This window comes from Zingiber officinale, chromosome 7B, assembly GCF_018446385.1.
Source record: "Zingiber officinale cultivar Zhangliang chromosome 7B, Zo_v1.1, whole genome shotgun sequence".
Taxonomy (NCBI): Eukaryota; Viridiplantae; Streptophyta; class Magnoliopsida; order Zingiberales; family Zingiberaceae; genus Zingiber; species Zingiber officinale.
Genome location: NC_055999.1, coordinates 116760255 through 116781845, shown reverse-complemented (window position 1 = coordinate 116781845; position 21591 = coordinate 116760255). Strand labels below are relative to the sequence as shown.

Sequence of the window (21591 nt, the reverse complement as noted above, 5' to 3'; positions counted from 1 at the left end):
TTAATATAAATGTTTATATATATATATATATATTAAAAAATATCTCAAAAATTAAAATAATAATTAATAATATGATCAAAATAATAAAATTAATAATAGTAACAAATTACTTAGGCATATAAAATAAAAAATCGACCATTACTAATAATATTCGATTTTTTATTTTATGAAAAAAATATAAAGTAAACTAATTAATTTGGGAATAGCAATGCATTGATTAATAGCGGTGGACCAGTGGTTGTTAAATCGTAATCAAATAATCAAGAGCAATAATTAAACGCACTATTGCCAACGAGCAATTGATTTACGGATAAAAATAAATAAATGCATTTCCATTTCAAAGAATCGAGGTGGAAAAAAACAGATGCAGAAAATAATCCAACCTTTTAAGCAAGCCGTCAATTTATGCTCTGTTTATAGGGAAGAGTGAAAAGTAAAATTAAAGGAATATTTTTATAGTAATTTTTTATTATTATTTATTTTATTAAAATTTTTAGATAGAAGAGAAAAGTAATCCATATTTTAAAATTAAAATTGATTATTTCAAAATTGGATGGAAAATAATACATGGGAAAAAAATTGATGCATATATTTTTTCTTTTGCATATATTTTTTTGTATTCATAAAATGACATCATATAAAAAAATAATGACTTATATATCATTTTTAATTTACAAAATTACATCAAATGTAAAAAAAATGATATTTATATATATATTCATTTTTTTTATAAAATTACGTCCTCTATCAAAACAAATAAATATGCAAAACAAAAACTTCTTTACCCTTTTTCTTCCCTTCCTCCTAAAATAATTTTCCACCATATTATTTTCCTTTCCTTTCCTTATCCATACTTTAGAATAAACAGAACGTTAGTATGGTCCAAATTCTCCATGGCTTCTTCCTCTCATCTCCTTCTCATTGCCCTCCTTCTTCCTCCTCTCGCCTCCTTCTCCAACGCCGGCAAGATCGCCGTCTACTGGGGCCAGAATGGCAACGAGGGCACCTTGGCGAAGGCATGCAACACCGATCTCTATGGATACGTCATTCTCGCCTTCCTGACCACCTTCGGCAATGGCCAAACCCCCGTCCTCAACCTCGCCGGCCACTGCGACCCTCCTTCCGGCACTTGCAGAGGTCTCAGCTCCGAGATCCGCCAGTGCCGGTCCAAAGGTATCAAGGTGCTGTTGTCGCTCGGCGGAGCCATCGAAAGCTACTCGCTCTCCTCCTCAGACGACGCGAAGACCGTAGCGAGGTACCTGTGGGACCACTACCTCGGCGGGTCGTCGAGCTACCGGCCGCTGGGTGACGCGGTGCTCGACGGCATCGACTTCGACATCGAGCATGGCTCGCCGAACCACTACTGTGAGCAAATAATCCGGATAAATTCAAATAAATCGGACATGATAAGTTTTAGTTATAACGTTTCGTTTAATATTTTTGATAACTTAGCCTTTCCTATTTTATAGCTTACGTGGCATTATTTCTATGGTTTAAGTGATGTAAGATCTTATCACTTGTGGTGTATATATACAACACAAATGTGAATGGAAACAGCAGCACGGCAAGATTAATTTTTCCCAAGCTACTACGTTTCTTTTTGTTTTGTTTTTATCTTCTTTATTGTTTTTATGTGTATTGTCGGGGTGCTGCTCATAGATTCTGAACCAACAATTGGTATCAGAGCCTTGGTAGTATAAGACACCCAAGAATCTACAATTCCACAAAAATGTCTGGCATCCCACAAGTTGTTGCAAAGGAGAACGGCGGAGTGTCATTTCCCTATCCGATGCTAAGCCCACACAATTACACTGTGTGGGCAATCAAGACAGAGACGATTCTTGATGCCCAGGGAGTCTGGGAGGCGGTGGAGCCAGCGGAAGGAGCCCAGGTGGATGCAAAGAAGGATAAAAAGGCACGTGCATACATCCTGCAGTGTGTCCCCGAAGACATCCTTCTCCAGATCGCAACAAAGAAGACGGCGAAGGAAGTCTGGGACAGCCTCAAGATGAGGTACCTTGGTAGTGATCGGGTAAAGAAGGCACGTGTACAAACATTGAAGAGTGAGTTTGACGCCCTCCGGATTAAAGAGACCGAGACGATTGATGAGTTTGCTGGCAAACTCAGCGCCCTAAGCAGCAAATTCTCCACCCTTGGAGCCACACTTGAAGATTCCTCGTTGGTAAAAAAATTGCTCGATTCTGTCCCTGATAAATTCTTCCCTATTGTTGCCGGCATTGAGCAGTTCTACAACCTTGAGTCTATACCATTTGAGGAGGCTATAGGGCGACTGAAGGCGTACGAGGAACGAACGCTTCGATTACGCAGCAACACCAACGGCACTGAAGGAGAGCTCCTATTAACTCATGCCAAATGGCAAATGCGACAGAAGGGGAGCAACGTGGACACCTCGTCAGGAGGAAAGGGGCGTGGGTTCAGCAGCCCCAGTCGTGGCAAATGGTGTGGATGTGGGCAAGGGCGCGGTCGTGGTCGTGGTACACAGCGCCAAGATAGTGCAGGAGGCACTAGCGGCAACAACAGTGGCATTCGTGACAAGAGACACATAAAATGCTTCAATTGTGAGAAAATGGGGCATTATGCGTCTGAATGCTACAACAAGCGTCGTGGAGATGAGGCTCACCTCACTTGCGCCACCGATGAAGAGCCAGCACTAATGATGACCATGTTCCACGAAGAATCTCAGCGGCAGGATACCATTCTGCTCAGTGAAGAAAGGTTGCTACCGGAGGTGTACCGGGGCGTCAAGAAAGGTGAAGACAAAGACGTTTGGTACCTTGACAATGGTGCCAGCAATCACATGACTGGACATCGCGAGAAGTTTCAAGAACTAGATGAAACTATCACCGGGAGGGTGAGGTTTGGCGATGGATCAACCATTGAGATCATGGGCAAGGGGACGGCTGTGTTCGAATGCAAGAATGACGATCAGAAGACCCTCCATGAGGTATACTACATTCCGAAACTTTGTAGTAATATCATAAGCCTTGGTCAGTTGACAGAAGCTGGGAACAAGGTGCACATAGAAGGAGATACCATGAAGGTCATTGATAGGAGCGGGAAGCTCTTGATGCTGGTAAAGCGAACGCAAAATCGCTTGTACAAGATAACCTTGAAGACATTCAAGCAAGTCTGCCTCCAAGCAAGTCTAGAAGACCCCACCTGGTTATGGCATGCAAGGCTCGGACATGTAAACTTTCATGACTTGAAGCTATTGGGGGAGAAGAAATTGGCGGTTGGTGTGCCACTATTGCCCCAGACGAACAAGCTTTGCGAGGTGTGTGTGATCTCCAAACATGCAAGATCGTCATTCCCGCACCAAGCAAACTTTAGAGCGACGAAGCCGTTGGAACTTCTCCATGCTGATATCTGTGGGCCAATTTCACCAAGTACACTTGCTGGTAACAAGTATTTCTTTTTGATTGTTGATGATTGCACAAGGTGGATGTGGGTATTTGTCTTGACAGCAAAGAAAGATGCATTCCAAGCATTCAAGAAGTTCAAGTCCGTGACGGAGAACACAACTGAGTACAAGATCAAGACACTTCGGACAGACCGTGGCGGTGAGTTTCTATCCACGGAGTTCACTCGATTCTGTGAAAATGAAGGAATTGAGAGGCACCTTTCGGCTCCCTACACACCCCAACAGAATGGCGTTGTGGAGCGTCGTAACCGCACAGTGATGGCTATGGCAAGATCTCTCCTCAAGGGTACACATATGCCGGCAAGGTTCTGGGGAGAGGCGGTTAGGCATGCTGTCTATCTGCTAAACCGTCTCCCAACTAAAGCGCTAGGAGAACGTACTCCATTTGAAGCTTGGATGGGGAGAAAGCCACATCTTGCCCACTTGAAGGTGTTTGGTTGTATTGCCTATGCAAAAAACACAACCCCTCACCTTAAGAAACTTGACGACAGAAGCTCACCTCTGGTATACTTAGGAGTCGAAGAAGGCTGCAAAGCTCATCGTCTATTTGATCAAAGGCATAACAAACTACAAGTAAGTAAAGATGTAATATTTCAAGAAAATAGTGAATGGACATGGAACGCATGTGCTGATAAAGAAGACTTACCTGAGTTTGTGGTGGTGAATGCATTCAACACCGACGAGGTGATTGTTACTACAGACATTGAGGCAGCGGCGGAAGATGTCACACCATCATCAAGTCTAGCTACCCCATCTTCAACAAGAGCATCAAGTCCGTCTACACCATCATCGAGCACCCAAGCAACTACCTCACCCGAGTCTCATGAAGGGCCAGTCCGTTATAGGTCCATTGCCGATATCTATGCCAACACTGAGGAAATAATTTGTATTGATGAAGAGGAGAATGAGGTAATGCTGATGATGTCAGAAGAGCCGACCTGTTACCAAGAAGCTGCAACCGAGGCTTGCTGGTACGAAGCAATGGAGGAAGAACTGAAGACTATTGAGATGAACAAGACCTGGACCCTAACTGAGCTCCCATTAGGCCACAAACCTATCGGCCTAAAATGGGTGTTCAAACTGAAGAAAGATTCAGCTGGAAAAGTGGTCAAGCATAAAGCAAGATTACTTGCTAAAGGCTATGTGCAAAAACAAGGCATCGACTTTGAAGAGGTATTCGCACCTGTCGCTAGACTTGATACTATTCGAGTCATTCTTGCACTTGCAGCAAATCAAGGCTGGGAGGTACACCATCTAGACGTGAAGTCGGCATTTCTGAACGGAGAGCTGGAAGAAATATATGTCACTCAACCAGAAGGGTTTGAAATACAAAATCAGAAACACAAGGTGTACAGGTTATCCAAGGTCCTCTATGGACTGCGGCATGCTCCACGAGCTTGGAACATGCGGCTGAACAGGAGTCTGAAAGAGCTCGGCTTCAAAAAATGCAATCAAGAACATGCAGTATATACAAGAGGTAAAAGAGAAGCTAGTATACTTGTTGGAGTGTATGTTGACGATCTCATCGTGACAGGAAGGAGCACAGAAGGAATAAACAAGTTCAAATAACAAATGATGACAGAATTTGAGATGAGTGATTTGGGTCTTCTCTCCTACTACTTAGGAATTGAAGTGGAACAACAGAAGAGCCGAATTTTACTTAGACAATCAGCCTATGCTAAGAAAATTCTATCTCAATTCCAGATGGCAGACTGTAATGCCACAAAGCAGCCGATGGAACCCAAGACACAACTGCATAAAGACCTGGAAGAGACTCCAATTGATGCCACGGAGTACAGGCGCGTCATTGGCTGTCTAAGATATCTGTTACACACACGGCCAGACCTATCATATTATGTCGGCATGGCGAGCAGATACATGGAAAAGCCTACAAGCATGCATCATAAGGTGGTCAAACAGATCCTCAGGTATTTGAAAGGTACAATCTATTTTGGACTTGCTTACACAAAGGGACCCCAGGAAATTAGTATATTCGGCTACTCGGACAGCGATTTAGCCGGCGATCTCGACGGGAGGAAAAGCACAAGTGGAATGGCTTTCTATTTTAATGAAAGTCTGGTGTCCTGGAACTCACAGAAGCAGAAGACAGTGGCGCTTTCATCTTGTGAGGCAGAATTCATGGCAGCCACAACTGCAGCCTGTCAAGCTTTGTGGTTAAGAAGCCTTGTCAGTGAATTAACCGGTGAAGAGCCAAAACCGGTGACTTTGTTTGTTGACAACAGATCTGCCATAGCTCTCATGAAGAATCCGGTATTCCATGGTCGAAGCAAGCATATAGATACAAGGTTTCATTTTATCAGAGAATGCATTGAGAAGGGATAGATTGTGGTGGAGTTCGTTAATACCGGAGAACAGCGAGCCGATGCGTTAACTAAAGCATTGCCAGGAGTGAAGTTAGCTGCCATGCGACAACTACTCGGCATCCGTGATCTACAATCATGTCCGGATTAGGGAGAGTAATGTGAGCAAATAATCCGGATAAATTCAAATAAATCGGACATGATAAGTTTTAGTTATAACGTTTCGTTTAATATTTTTGATAACTTAGCCTTTCCTATTTTATAGCTTACGTGGCATTATTTCTATGGTTTAAGTGATGTAAGATCTTATTGTTGGTGCAACATCCCTCAGGTCAAGGTTGACCTGGTTGACCAAGCTGAGTCTTGGTTTGGGTTTAGATGTTTGACAATAAGATATTGATTGAAGAAGAGTCAAGTAGGTCAAGGATGACCGGATACTTGACTGGGAAGTCCTAACTGGGATGTTAGGCAGGAGGAAAATCCTGGTGAGTGAAGCCAGGTGAAAGACCTAGTGAGTGAATCTAGGCAATTGGGAAAGTCCTGGTGAGTGAAGCCAGGCAAGAGAAATTCAGATGGGTCAAGGTTGACCAGACATCTGGTGAGAGTCCAAGTAGGTCAAAGGGATTGACCGGATACTTGGCACGAGGAAGAAAAGTCCAAGTAGGTCTTAGGGAGTGACCGGATACTTGGCAAGAAGAGAAAAGTTCAAGTTGGTCAAAGGGATTGACCAGACACTTGGTGAGAGAGTCCTAGCTGGCCAAGGGTGACCGGATGCTAGGTCTTATGTACCAACAAGTCATGGTTGACTAGATGTTGGTTTAAGGGGCTTTGGGCTTGGTTTTGGGCAAAAACCAAGGTTTGGATTGATCCGTGGATTGATCCAGCAGGTTTGGATTGATCCGTGGATTGATCCAGCAGGTTTGGATTGATCCGTGGATTGATCCAGCAGGTTTGGATTGATCCGTGGATTGATCCAGCAGGTTTGGATCGATCAGTGGATCGATCCAGAAGATCTGGATCGATCCACCGATCGATCCGGTGAGTCCCCACGAACAGAACCTCTCTGGATCGATCCGTGGATCGATCCAGAGGTCCCAATCGATCAGTGGATCGATTGGGACGCCGCTGCTAAGGTCTTTGGATCGATCCGTGGATCGATCCAGAAGTTTTTCCAGAGCACAGAGGCGCTTTGGATCGATCCGTGGATCGATCCAAAGCCTCCCCAATCGATTGGGAGCAATCCAATCGATTGGGGTTCGACCGTTGGCGTCGTTTATAGCTGTTGGCGTGCGATTTCTTCAGCAGAACTTCACCGATTCATTCCAGATTCAACACAGCTCCTCCCCAGCACTCTCTAAGCTCCTCACCGCCAGTTCTTGAAGGTTCTTGGAGGTTCATCCAAGTCAAGAGGCGAGTTGCAACGAGAAGAAGAAGAAGCTAGGGTTTTTACTGCATTTCTTGTAAGCTTTTGCTTATTCTTTACTACCCTTTCTTCTTCTTGTACTGAGAGTCTTGTAGGGCTTCTCCGCCCTCGGTAGTTACCGAAAAGGAGTGTTTTCATAGTGGAGGGTGCGTGCGTGGTGTGGATCCTTGGATTAGTCATCTCCGTTGAAGGTGGATACCAAGTAAACTCCTAGTGTTAGCGTATTTGTGTTTGTTTATGTATTTTCCGCTGCGCATTCTTGAAGAAACAAGCAACACCGAGCAACGAGCACGCGACGAGCTATTCACCCCCCCTCTAGCTACTTTTGGTCCTAACAAGTGGTATCAGAGCGAGGCCGCTCTTCACCGGAATCATCGCCGGAAGGGTCAAGCATATCAAGAAAAGCTAGAGGGTGAAGAAGTTGGAGCAAATTCTTCAAGTTCAAGACTTTATCAAGCTCAACTTCAAGATGCAATTCCAAGATGGGCTTGGATTTGACACAAGGGTGGCTCCACCATACACTTCTACGAGTTTCGATTCTTGGAAATCAAGAATCGAAAATTTTCTTATGATAGAGATAGAGCAATGGTTTGCTCTAATGGAAGGCTTCAAGGCTCCAAGAAATTCAAAGGGCAAAGTTCTAAAGAAAAGCAAATGGAGCCCGGAGCAAGTCCAAAGGTGCGAGGCAAATGACAAAGTGACCAAGCTTTTGGTCAATTTATTGCCAAGCACCATCCTTTGCAAAATTGGAGAGTTTGAAGATGCAAAGGAGCTATGGAGCAAATTGGCCAAGCTTCATAAAGAGATCCCCTCCACTGTACAAGATCATGAAGAATCCAGAGAGGGTGACTCTTTGGAGCAAGACCAAGATGAGGACTCCGAGGTTGAGAGATGCTCAACCTCCGAAGAAGAGGAAATCCAAGAAGCTTCATCCTCAAGGGAATGCAACGAAGGGAACAAGGAGGGAGCATACTCCTTGTTTCATGTTCAAGATGATGAAGCCTCCACCTCTAGGATTGAGGGGGAGCAATCCTTGGTGACTCCGGATCAAGAAGAAGGAGAAGCTTCTACATTCGGGTCAAGTGAAGAAGAAGAAGATGGTGCCACCTCCGAAATTCAAGAAATAGCAAATGGAGGAGCAAGTGCCATCCCTACACAAGAAGGTATAAATGTTTCAATTAAAAATAAAAATCATATAATATGTTTTGAGTGTAGGGAAAGTGGGCACTACAAGAGCAAGTGTCCCAACTTGGCCAAGAAGAAGGGCAAGGAGAAGCCCGAGGAGACCATTCCCGGAACAAAGAAGAGCAAGGAGCATATCATATGCTTCTCTTGCAATCAAAAGGGGCATTACCGGAGTCAATACCTCAAGGGGAAGAAGATGGTCAAGGCTCAAGGAGGTATTAGTCAAGGGGGAGCCTCCAAGGTAAAGAAGAAAGTAACATTTATTGAGCCTACTCCTTTACATTATGGTAAAAAGCATGATAGTTCTAATTTTTATCATTTTAATGCGATTTACCATAAGAATAGGAAGCATGAGGGCTTTAAGGAAAAGCATGTGGCCCTACATGCCAAAACTACTACACCTGAGGCTAGGAATGTAGGTAAAAGTCTAGGCAAGAACTCTAAGGATTGTAGCTACAAGCCTAGAAACAAAAATGCTCATGGACTTAATGGAAAACCAAAAACTAAGGACTTAGTGATGGAAAATCAAGTCTTGAGGTCAAGACTTGATAAAATGGAAAAGACCCTAAGAAGGATGGAAAATATCTTATTAGGCCAAAATGAGCATAGCCTAGGTCTAGGAGCACAAAGGTCATCCAATGGTCATAGAGGTTTGGGATACAAACCCAAAGCTAAAAAGGATGTGCCTAGTTATCATAGGGTTCCATATAGCTATGGAACAAACCCTAAGTCTAGAGGTCAAGTCCAAGATATAAGGGAAGATATCCCTAGAAGTATCTTTGCAACCAAAGTGACTAAGACTTCTAAGAAGTCTAAGAAAGTCACTAACAAGGTCACAAGAGAGGCTATCCCTAGAGTTGACCTAGAAAATGTGACCAAGGCTTCTAAGAAGCTCAACAAGGTTACTAGGAAGGTATCTAGGGAAGTTATCCCTAGTGAGTACCTAGAGCATCCAAGGAGCACCAATAGGTGTTGGGTTCCTAGGAGCATCTTCTCTACCCCATAGATGGGTTCGAGAGTGTCAACTCCGATTAGAAGGGTAGTTAACCCAACTTTGAGGAAATTGACACTCAAGGAGCATTTTCAAGGTTTTTGTTAACCTTTGAAAATGAAATGGAATTATTATTTACTCCTTGAAAGAGTAAAATGTGCCTAATGGTGGAAAATTGATTTTATCTTAAAAAGGCATAAATTGGGAAAACCTAGAGAAATACCAAGTTGGGATTTTTGGTATTCTCTTATAAATTTTAAGGCACTCCGGGCCTTGATTTATGTGATTACTCTTGAGGAAAAATGGAATATGCCAACATTTGAGGATAAGCTTAATTTCAATTGGCATAAATTAATCAAGAGAATTAGAAATGCCCATTTAGGTTTTGGCACTCTCTTGAAGCACTTTGGGCAATCTAGGGTTTAAGTTTTAGGATTAGCTAAGATTAACGATACTTAGATAGGTAATCTAGGTATATTTTATTTATACTAAACCTTGCCATGATTGTTTGCTCATAATATGCCATGACATCATATTTTATCTTATTTGTATTTTGCATTCATGACTTATCATGAAAAATACAAAAATACCATGTCATGTCATACATACATCATGTAGTTATAGGAATCTTTCTTTTTAAAGCTATTTTATTTTGATGTATGCCATAACATTATCATGCATTATGTTTATTTCCTTAAAAATTAAGGACATATGGCATTAGTTAAACAAGTGGCATTTGTTTACAACAAGTGGAATAAACAAGTGACATTTGTTTAACAAGTAAATCAACAAGTAACATCCTTTGTGGATGTCTACCTCTCAAAATGCCTAGATAGATATGCATGATCCCTAGAATAGGGCAAAACCAAAATCTTACATCTCACAAAGACCTATAAGATGACTTGTATGTGTTTCAGTGCACATTAGATACAAGTGAGATGTTAGGATGATGAACAAAACTCAAGATGTTGATTTAGTGCATTCTTTTGAGTTTTAAGTTCATCAAAACACATAGTTATGTGTTTTCCCATCATTGGGAAAGCTAATGTACAAGTCATGTGCATTATGCCCAAGGAACATGATGGGATATTGGTTTTGAAAATATTTTTAAATGTTTTTGGAAAACTTTGGTGAAGGCTATCTTTTGATAGTAATCACCATTGAATAGTTAGACACAAACTTGAAGAAAACGCTAAAGTTTTTGCAAGTTTTCAAGTTTGTGTCAATCTTTGAAAATATAAAGTATTTTCATAGAAAGCTATTTTTCCATGATTAAGTATGCCTAAATAATGTCTACACGAAATTTCATGATTTTTGGATTTTGTAGAATTTTCTAGGGTTTCAGTTGAGTGAAATGGAATTTCAGCAACTATCGAACTCGATCGATCCATGGATCGATTGGGTTCTGAATCGATCCGTGGATCGATTCGAAGGATAAATCTCGCGAGCAGAAGCTCGCTGGATCGATCGATGGATCGATCCACACATCCGAATCGATCGGTGGATCGATTCGGTTGGTTCAATCGATTGGATCCCAACTCAATCGATCCAAGTTGCTGATTTTGGCTGGGAATGCCGACTTCAGCATCTTTGAACCATGGTTAGTCTATGTAACCATTCCAAACCCTTAAAATACATTTGTATACATAAAAGGGTGTTGTCGTGTTGAAAACAAGGATGGAATGGTTAAGGAAGACTTCATTGAAGTTTAGGTTGAGGTTTGTTTCAAATTTTGAACATTTGAACCTCAAAACTTCTAAATCTGGGTTTCCTAAAGGTTTAGGGATTCCAAGTCATTGTTGGTGCAATGACAGAAGTTACCACCATGTCTTTAGGGGGAGGGACTCTTTAAAGGCATGAAAATTATTTTTCATGAACCTTGGAAGGTGGTTAACCTTCTTTAAAGAAAATGCTCATGGACGAGCTTTTGAACTTGAAATGGGGAGTGGATATCCTCATTATTTCAAGTGGGAACTCAAGATGTTAGAAAATGCTCAAGGTTGGGTATTTGTCTACATTGAGGAAGAAGTTAAGGATAAATGAAGGGTATGAGACCTTCATTATCATGTTGGTTCAACGAGTGAAGTTGTAACCAATGATGAGCAACTTTTCAGGGGGAGAGTTTTCAACAAATGGATTTGTTGAAGTGTGCCCAAAGAGGGGGCATAGGTTGATGTGTGCCAATAGGGGGAGAATGAAAGGACGTGTGAAAGGGAGTAAGTTAGACATTCATTATCTAAGAAGGAGTTTTCCCTCTTAGGGGGAGAATGAAAAGCTTAACTTATGCTTTCATTACCTAGTGGCATGAAGAATGAGGCTATGGGATTAGCCTAACTTACATGTGGCATTGTAAGTGTTATTGTGGTATTGTCAAACATCAAAAAGGGGGAGATTGTTGGTGCAACGTCCCTCAGGTCAAGGTTGACCTGGTTGACCAAGCTGAGTCTTGGTTTGGGTTTAGATGTTTGACAATAAGATATTGATTGAAGAAGAGTCAAGTAGGTCAAGGATGACCGGATACTTGACTGGGAAGTCCTAACTGGGATGTTAGGCAGGAGGAAAATCCTGGTGAATTTAGCCAGGTGAAAGACCTAGTGAGTGAATCTAGGCAATTGGGAAAGTCCTGGTGAGTGAAGCCAGGCAAGAGAAATCCAGATGGATCAAGGTTGACCAGACATCTGGTGAGAGTCCAAGTAGGTCAAAGGGATTGACCGAATACTTGGCACGAGGAAGAAAAGTCCAAGTAGGTCTTAGGGAGTGACCGGATACTTGGCAAGAAGAGAAAAGTTCAAGTTGGTAAAAGGGATTGACCAGACACTTGGTGAGAGAGTCCTAGCTGGCCAAGGGTGACCGGATGCTAGGTCTTATGTACCAACAAGTCATGGTTGACTAGATGTTGGTTTAAGGGGCTTTGGGCTTGGTTTTGGGCAAAAACCAAGGTTTGGATTGATCCGTGGATTGATCCAGCAGGTTTGGATCGATCAGTGGATCGATCCAGAAGATCTGGATCGATCCAGAAGATCTGGATCGATCCACCGATCGATCCGGTGAGTCCCCACGAACAGAACCTCTCTGGATCGATCCGTGGATCGATCCAGAGGTCCCAATCGATCAGTGGATCGATTGGGACGCTGCTGCTTCGCGCGATAAGTGCTGGATCGATCCGTGGATCGATCCAGAAGATTTTCCAGAGCACAGAGGCGCTCTGGATCGATCCGTGGATCGATCCAGAAGATTTTCCAGAGCACAGAGGCGCTCTGGATCGATCCGTGGATCGATCCAAAGCCTCCCCAATCGATTGGGAGCAATCCAATCGATTGGGATTCGACCGTTGGCGTCGTTTATAGCTGTTGGCGTGCGATTTCTTCAGCAGAACTTCACCGATTCATTCCAGATTCATCACAGCTCCTCCCCAGCACTCTCTAAGCTCCTCACCGCCAGTTCTTGAAGGTTCTTGGAGGTTCATCCAAGTCAAGAGGCGAGTTGCAACGAGAAGAAGAAGAAGCTAGGGTTTTTACTGCATTTCTTGTAAGCTTTTGCTTATTCTTTACTACCCTTTCTTCTTCTTGTACTGAGAGTCTTGTAGGGCTTCTCCGCCCTCGGTAGTTACCGAAAAGGAGTGTTTTCATAGTGGAGGGTGCGTGCGTGGTGTGGATCCTTGGATTAGTCATCTCCGTTGGAGGTGGATACCAAGTAAACTCCTAGTGTTAGCGTGTTTGTGTTTGTTTATGTATTTTCCGCTGCGCATTCTTGAAGAAACAAGCAACACCGAGCAACGAGCACGCGACGAGCTATTCTCCCCCCTCTAGCTACTTTTGGTCCTAACACTTATCACTTGTGGTGTATATATACAACACAAATGTGAATGGAAACAGCAGCACGGCAAGATTAATTTTTCCCAAGCTACTACGTTTCTTTTTGTTTTGTTTTTATCTTCTTTATTGTTTTTTTGTGTATTGTCGGGGTGCTGCTCATAGATTCTGAACCAACAACTACGGGGAGCTGGCGCAGTCGCTCGTCGACCTGGGCAAGCAGGCGGGCACCAAAGTGTACCTGTCGGCGGCGCCGCAGTGCCCGTTCCCTGACCAGCTGCTGGGGCCCGCGCTGCGGGCCGTGACCTTTGACTACGTGTGGGTGCAATTCTACAATAACCCGAGCTGCGACTACAGCTCGGGGGTCAGCGGGGTCGCCAGAGCGTGGAGCACGTGGACTTCCAGCTTGCAGTCGTCGACGGTGTTCCTGGGGCTGCCCGCGTCGAGGGATTCTGCCGGGAGCGGCTACATCCCTCCGGACAACCTCAAGTCGAATGTGCTACCGGTGATCAAGCAAGCGTCCAACTACGGCGGCATCATGCTGTGGAATAGGTTCTCGGACCGTCTCAGTGGATACAGCATCGCCGTCAACGGCAGCGTCTAACAGATCGATAAACCAAACTCATTGATTGTGAGAGAAGAATAAATAAAGCGAGTGACTGGTATTAAATTAAGTTTAAATAAAGGCTATTACAGACTCCGACGTTCCTCACCAGTAAATCACAGAATTAATTTATAATTAAATATTAAATTGACTAAAGGAGATAAGGGTTTTTTCCCGAATTAATTTATAATTAAATATTTTTTTTCCAAGAACATGCGCCATCAAAAATTGATCTCTTATTCTATTATAATAAATTTATCACATTATAATCAACTGAATATCTTATGGAGATAATAAATGATTGATATATGATAACATAAGTGAAGATCCTACAATATCAATTAATTATTATCTCGCTATTCTAGATCAATTATATGGATCCTTTATACTATATCTTTATATTTAAATAAATCCTATTTTTTATATTATTATTGAGTAAGTATTTTTTTTTAAAAAAAATCTCATTTGATGTGCATATTTTTTTATAGTTTCATATCGTCTAGCTAATTCAATCATTTATTGATCGTGTCTAAGTACATATCTACAGGGACGGATTCAAGAATTCGAGTGGGGGGGGGGGCTTGAAATTAATGTAATAAATTATATATTATTATAAAAAATAGATGTAAGACAAAAAAAGAAGTCATTACATTATTCTATTCAACAAAGTTGTGCTCTACGAGATTTTGAAACATAAAATTCATCTATAATATAATCTACATCTATATCCTTAGCTAAATCTCGTTCAATATAAAGTGTTAAACAATCTTTAAGAAATTCATCCTCCATTTTATTGCGAAGTGCTGTCTTCACATTCTTCATTGCTGAAAAGGCTCGCTCAGTAGTAGCAGTAGAAACAGGTAACGTCAAAACTAGATGAATCAATCTAGTTAACATAACATAAACCTTTGACCATCCACTCTCAGTCAATTGCTGACATAACTCAACAAGTGTAGAAGCCTTCAAATTTTGTATCACATCAAGTTTATAATGTACCAATTCATACTTCAAAGCAATGATGTCTTGATTTGTGAAATCTTCAGGATCAAACTTCATTGCAAGCTTGCAAATATCATCAGTGTTAATTGCTTCAAACAAATTTTTAGGATCTAAAGCGGTACTAAGAGAAAGAAGTTCCACTGATGACTAATTACATCGAGTATTTAACTCCATCAAGATGAAATCTATTGCTGCATTAGAAACATCAAAGTGGTAATAATGTTCAACTGTAGTTTGCTGACGGGAACGACCAATCTTATATAGACAATCAAGGTCAGACACATTAATTTCATTTCTTGTACAAAAAACTTTCACTTCATGAAGAAATTCTTCCCACCTGCATTCTCTAAGTTCTTGGAGGATAGTTTTGGTAGTAGAGACAAATGTAACAACAAACAAAATATCTTGAGATTTTATTTGAAGAATTTGACAAAAAAGTATATGTTGTTCTCATAATTTTATGCATTAAATGCAAAATGAACACAAATTCAAAGCTTGCCATGTTTTTATAAATCTCCCGAACTTCAGCCTTAGCTCTTCCATTTGGAGAATGGTCATTAAGAACTTCAAAAACTTTGCAAGTTGCAGCACATACCTATCAATCTTTTTACTAAGTCATAGCGAGAACTCTAACGAGTAGCTCCCGCTTGCTGCAAATTACCAATCTGATTAGCCCCACTTCCAAATCACGTTTTCCAATTGCCAACATATGCTCGATTTCAATTCTCTGTGCAGTATGTAACTTAGCAATCCGTTTAGTAGAAGAAGTAACAATATTTACTATATTATCCAAATGAGAAAAGAATTCTCAAGTAACACTGACATCCTTGGCTGCAGAACCTAATGTGAGTTGTGATCGATGGGCAAAGCAATGGGCATAGTATGCATAGGGACAATCTTTGAGAAATAATGCTTGAAGTCCATTCCATGCGCCACACATATTGCTAGCATCATCATATCCTTGGCCTCTGATTTTCTTAACTTGTAGGTCATGATGAACAAGAACATTTGATATTTCTTTTTTTAGGTTCAATGAGGTAGTATCGCTAACACTTTTGATGACAAAAAATCTTTCTGTCAAACCCCCATAATTATTCACAAACCTCAAGATAATGGCCATTTAATTTGCTCTCATTTAGATATATCTCGTGCTTCATCCACAAGAATACAGAAACATTTATCACTAACTTCTTCACGAACCATCTTTCGTACTCTATTAGCCATAATATGTAAAATCTCTTTCTGAATTTCTGGAGCGATATATTGAGCATTTTTTGGAGCATTCTCAAGTACAACTTCATCAATTTCTGTACTTATTTTTGCAAAAGCCTTTACTAATTAAAGAAAATTCCCACGATTAGATGAAGATAGAGATTCATCATTGCACACCCTTGAAGTGCTAGCCAACGAACGGTGAGAATTGAGGTCCGCAAACGTAAACGATTTTTTTCTATATGATTATGACACAATCTCCTCGTAGATCAAATAGGGCACGCAATATTCCTGAGAGATACAGATCTCTTGTAAGATAATCGAATGATGTGTTACTCATTGAGGATGAGAAACCTATTGATTACGAAAAGGCTCTAAATAGTTCAGAAAAGGACAAGTAGCTTATAACCATGAAGTCAGAAATAGATTGCATGTATGAAAACCAAGTTTGGAATTTGATGGACCCACCTGAAGGCATTACGCTTATAGGGTGCAAATGAGTTTTCAAGAAGAAAACCGACATGGATGGTAATATTATTACTTACGAGGCAAGGTTGGTGGAGAAAGACTATTGTCAAAGGCAAGACATTGACTATGACAAAACTTTCTCACTTGTGGTTATACTTAAATTCATTCAGATACTCTTGGCCATATCAGCTCATCATGATTATGAGATATGACAGATGGATGTGAAAACAGCTTTCTTTAATGGAAATTTGCTCAAGGATATGTATATGACACAGCCTGAAGGCTTCAGATTTGTTGACAAGAATAAAGTATGCAAAACTTCAACGATCCATTTATGGACTAAAGCAAGCATCTATGAGTTGGAATATTTATTTTGATGAGACGATCAAACAATTTGATTTCTCACAAAATCTAGACGAACCTTGTGTGTATCAAAAGGTTAGTGAGAGTGTAGTAATATTATATGTTGATGACATATTACTTATAGGAAATGATGTGATAGTTTTACAGTCAGTTAAAGTTTGGTTACCCAATACATTCTCCATGAAAGACATGGGAGAAGCAACTTACATCCTCGGGATGAAAATCTATAGAGATAGATCGAAAAGGTTGCTTGGTCTTTCACAGTTGACATATATAGATAGAGTGTTAAAACGGTTTAGCATGTCTGAATCCAAGAAAGGTTTCATACCTATGAGGCATGGAATTCAACTTTCAAAGTCTATGTGCCTACGCACAGAAGACGAGAGAATTTGCATGGATAAGATACTTTATGCATCCACAATAGGATCTATCATGTTTGCTATGTTATGTACAAGATCCGATGTATCATATGCTCTGAGTGTTATGAGCAGATACCAGTATGATCTAGGAATAAATCTTTGGGTGACTTTCAAAATGATCCTTAAGTACTTAAGAATAACTAAGGATATGTTCTTTATAGAGATGATGATATGACCATACGCGGATATACAGATGCTAGTTTCCAGACGGATAAGGATGACTCCAAGTCCTAGTCTGGATTCATATTCATATTAAATGGAGGTGCAGTTATTTGGAAAAGTTTCAAGCAAGATACTATTACAGATTCTACCTGTGAGGCGGAATACATTGTAGCTACAGAAGCAGCAAAGGAAGCGGGTTGGATCAAGAAGTTCGTTACTGAACTTGGAGTGGTTCCATCCTTTGTTGAAGCATTACCTGTTTACTGCGACAACACTGGAGCAATTGCGTAAGTAAAGGAACTGAGGTCTCATCAATGATCAAAACATGTGCTTCGCTATTATCATCTGATCAAGAAGATCGTTAGTAGGAAAGAAATACAACTCGAGAAAATTCTCACTTAAAGGAATCTAGCAGATCTTTTGACAAAGGCTCTACCACAAAGTAAGTTTGAGAGTCACATTTGTGCTTATAGTTTAAGACACCGTGGCGATTAGCTTTAGGCCAAGTGGGAGTGTTAAAATTTAAGGGATGTCCTAAGACAATCACCTTACAATTTTTTTATATTTATTTGATAAGTATATATTCACTATTTGAGTACATATTATATATTTGATTATCTTAAACTCATTTACTAAATATCCATAATATAATTCATAGCATAAGAGAATTTGTAATTGGATCACAACTAGTGATTATCTCTACATGTGCAATTATGAATATATTAAAATTTTCTTAGTCGTCGAATTGATGTATTCAGACACCATCAATTCTGTAAGACTAGCATGAGTTATACTCCTTGGTTCGGGCAAACAGCTATTTTCTCACTGGTTGGAGACATTGAGATGTTGAGAGTTAAACGTGGATGCTGGTTATGGTAACTAGTTCATTGGAGTGACTCACTGTAAAACTTCATATGATTCTCTACATATATATAGATATATGTCAGTGAAGTTTTTACTATAGTACGAGTGCAAGTTTCCTTCAACTTGAGGTATACAAGTCATCTTGATCATGGAGACTTATACTTTGGCATCTTAAGCAATCATCTCATTGAGGTGTCGACCCAAGATTATTGGGTATAAGTTGAAGTGCCTGAAAGTGTTTGGATAGCTCATAGAGGATTCACTGCTCCTTGCGAGGAGACGTATACCTTATGGCTACTCGTTAGGATTATTACTCAAAGTCTTTGGCCAAAATATTGCATGTTAAGAGTGCGAGACTCTTGTACACATGTACGAGTAATTTGAATTTGTAGAACAAGGAAGTATTACTTGAGCTGGGTGTGACGTGGTCAGCCTAGTGGGGACAAGACACATAGACTATATTCTAAACCAAGTGGATATAAGACGAGTGAAAGGAACGATGCACGACTAAATGTAGCTGGTGAAGGGTTTTGGATTAATTCTAAAATCAACTATGATTTTCCGACTAATTGGGGATCATGATGTACTAGTAGGTGTCACTCATAATCGTTCTATAATTAAATAGTTATTTATGGACGACCAAGATAAACTGGAAACCTATTGGGCCACACGCACTAACGAGTCTCTAAAAGACGTAAAACAAGTTAAAGAATAGGATTCTTAGTTCAAGAGATAAATGTTTAGTTGTACCATATATAAGATAAATATGAAAATATTTGTCGCAATGGAAACGCGGATGGGCCACATCTCTTATGGAAGAGTTGGACCATATTTGGTTTAATCATGAATTAGTTATGAACCAACTAGGTTTAGTCGTGAACCAAACAAAGGGGTTAATGGGCTAATTTTTTATTAAGGGATAATGGTTAGATTTGGACTTTCTAATCCAACTCATTAATGAGAGTTATATATTAATATGGTTGAGAGAAAAATATATACATGAGATCATTAATTGGCTTGTAAGGTTTTTGAAAAACTTTAACTCAATTTCTCTTCTCCTCTCCCTCTCCCCTCTCTCTTTGTTGCCGCCAACAAGGGGAAGCCCTTCCCCTTATTGTCATGACCACCACAAGGAAGAAATATCTTCCTTGTGTGCTTCTCTTCCTCTTCCTCTTGATCACTCTTCTTCGCTCGTGGCTAGTAACATCCGAAGGAGAGGCTTGTACTCAAGGAGCTCGGCGTGGATATGAATAGAGGCGAGGTTCAACAACTTCACTACGGATGATGTTCTTCTTATTACAAGTCATCCGTAAGGTACATCTAGCTTAAATTTACTTTCCGTAAAAATTTAATTATGCAATCATGTTTGACATGTTACATTCTTGTATGCGTGTAGTGCATGTGATGTAATAATTTAAGAATTATTATTAATTTATTTTTCGCCGCACATGTTTACGAAACGTGTTTTAGTTCACATTGCATCGGCCATATCCCAACAAAAACCTCTTACAATGTGGAACGCTAAAAAAATGAAGGACAGAACTAGAAGATGAAAGCACAAAAGATGTTTACAAGTGTTGTTCTGTTATACTGAAACCACAACTCTATTTATAGTCTGTTGGTCGAATCTGACCATTGCTGATGTGTCACGGTTCAGGCGCTTGGAAGGGGTCCGGGTGCCTAAGTGTAGATAAAGTTTTATCCACATCGCAACGACTATACAACAGCTCGGTCAAGATGAGTTTTGCGGTCCGGGCACCTGGACCGGGTCTGGGCCCCCGGGCCGTGTTGATCCAGCTTCACACAAGGCCATCGAGAGGGCGTCTGGAGGCGCCCGGACCGTCTAGGCACCCGGACTCTAGTCAACTTCGCGTTGGCTCTTCTGTCTGGGTCTTCCGCTCTGGCTCCGCTTGTTTGGGTGATTTTGGCCATCCAAAATAAGCCTCACTCGAACCCATTTTTCAGCATTCTCGAGCAGTCTTCCGCTCCGACTTCTCGTCTCTTGGAAACACTGCGTGTCTCCTTCTCGTCCGCCTGCCTACTCTTTCACAGTGCCTCATCGCTCGGATGCATCGAGTCTGTCGACTCTCTCCCGTGCCGTCCTTCTTGCTAGCCGCGTCTTTCGCTTGACCTCATGTGCTCCTAAGTTCTTGCACACTCAGACACAGGATATCAAAACATAACAAGACCTAACTTAACTTGGTTGATCACATCAAAACTTCCATGAGATACTTACAAAATATTACACTAAAAATTTAGTGCGACAATATTGGAGTAACATATCTTACAGATAATATAATCTTTTATGCTAGTACCAAACATATAAAAATTGATTTTCATTTTATTCTTAAATGTGTGACAACTTAATAGTTATCCGTCTCTTATATTTCTGCAGAAGATTAAATCACTGATATCTTTACTAAGTCATTATCTAGAAAATGTTTCAACAAGCTAGCAAGCAAACTTAATGTTAAAGATCTCCCGTTAAGTTTGTCGGGAGTAAAAGAGAATCATTCAATATAATAGGATTGATTGGATCAAATCACCAAATCAAATCAAATTAGTATTAGGATTAAGATTATTAAAATAATTCTATTATTTATTAATTGATCAATTGACCAAGTACTTCTTATACAATCGAAAGGAGAACCCAACCCTCTGATCCGTAGACAACCAAGACACGGAGAGTCGGATATGAAAGTGCAACTCGGTATGTCACGAGGAACCCTAGGCCATCATAGAGTTTAAAGGATCAAACCTAATTCTATTGTTGGTGCAGGAAGCACCAGATGATCGAACCTAAGTTTTGATAATGACAAAGAGTTCAAAGTTAAGGGTTATTATGGTTCTAATAAGTCTAACTAAGTGTCCAAGAAAGTCCTAAGTGAACTTAAGTAAGGTAAAAGTCCTAGTGAATACTCGGCAGGTGGAAAGCCCTAGTTGCGTCTAAGCAAGGAAGTCCTGGTTTGAGGGACTGGGCAAAAGTTTTAGCAGGTAGAGGATATCGGACAGAAAATCCTACTGGTCGAGGACTGTAGGGAAAAATCCTTGGGGTCGTGGATACCAGGCGGAAGACTGGACAGGTCAGGGATCAGACGTCTAGCGGAAAGTCCTAAAGTTTTGAATGCTAAGCAAAAGTCTTAATGGTCTGGAGGACTGGTTTAACATCAGGTAAACTCTCCTGAGAGGAATAGGTGAGAGCGCGTTCCGCGTTGAGGGAATAGTAAGCGTCGATTCGACCTAGGGTTTCACGAGAAATTCAAAACTCAGAACCGGACAGTCCCTAGACTGTCAAATTATTTTTATTTTAACTGTGTTAACTCTTT

At 40.8% G+C, this 21591-nt stretch overlaps 1 protein-coding gene and 1 long non-coding RNA gene across 2 annotated transcripts; one reads left to right on the top strand and one right to left on the bottom strand.

Moving 5' to 3' along the window:
* The first annotated feature begins 888 nt into the window (after positions 1-888).
* LOC122007097 (acidic endochitinase-like) lies at positions 889-13778 on the top strand. The gene is made up of 3 exons (XM_042562868.1): positions 889-1369; positions 5841-5856; positions 13374-13778. Exons 1-3 carry the CDS (start codon positions 894-896, stop codon positions 13776-13778), a joined length of 897 nt encoding a protein of 298 aa, XP_042418802.1. The 5' UTR covers positions 889-893.
* Positions 4208-4722, bottom strand: LOC122007098. The gene is made up of 3 exons (XR_006118843.1): positions 4626-4722; positions 4381-4538; positions 4208-4302 (listed from the first exon to the last, which is right to left on the bottom strand). It is a non-coding gene; the product is annotated as an uncharacterized LOC122007098 (long non-coding RNA).
* Positions 13779-21591: the final 7813 nt, after the last annotated feature.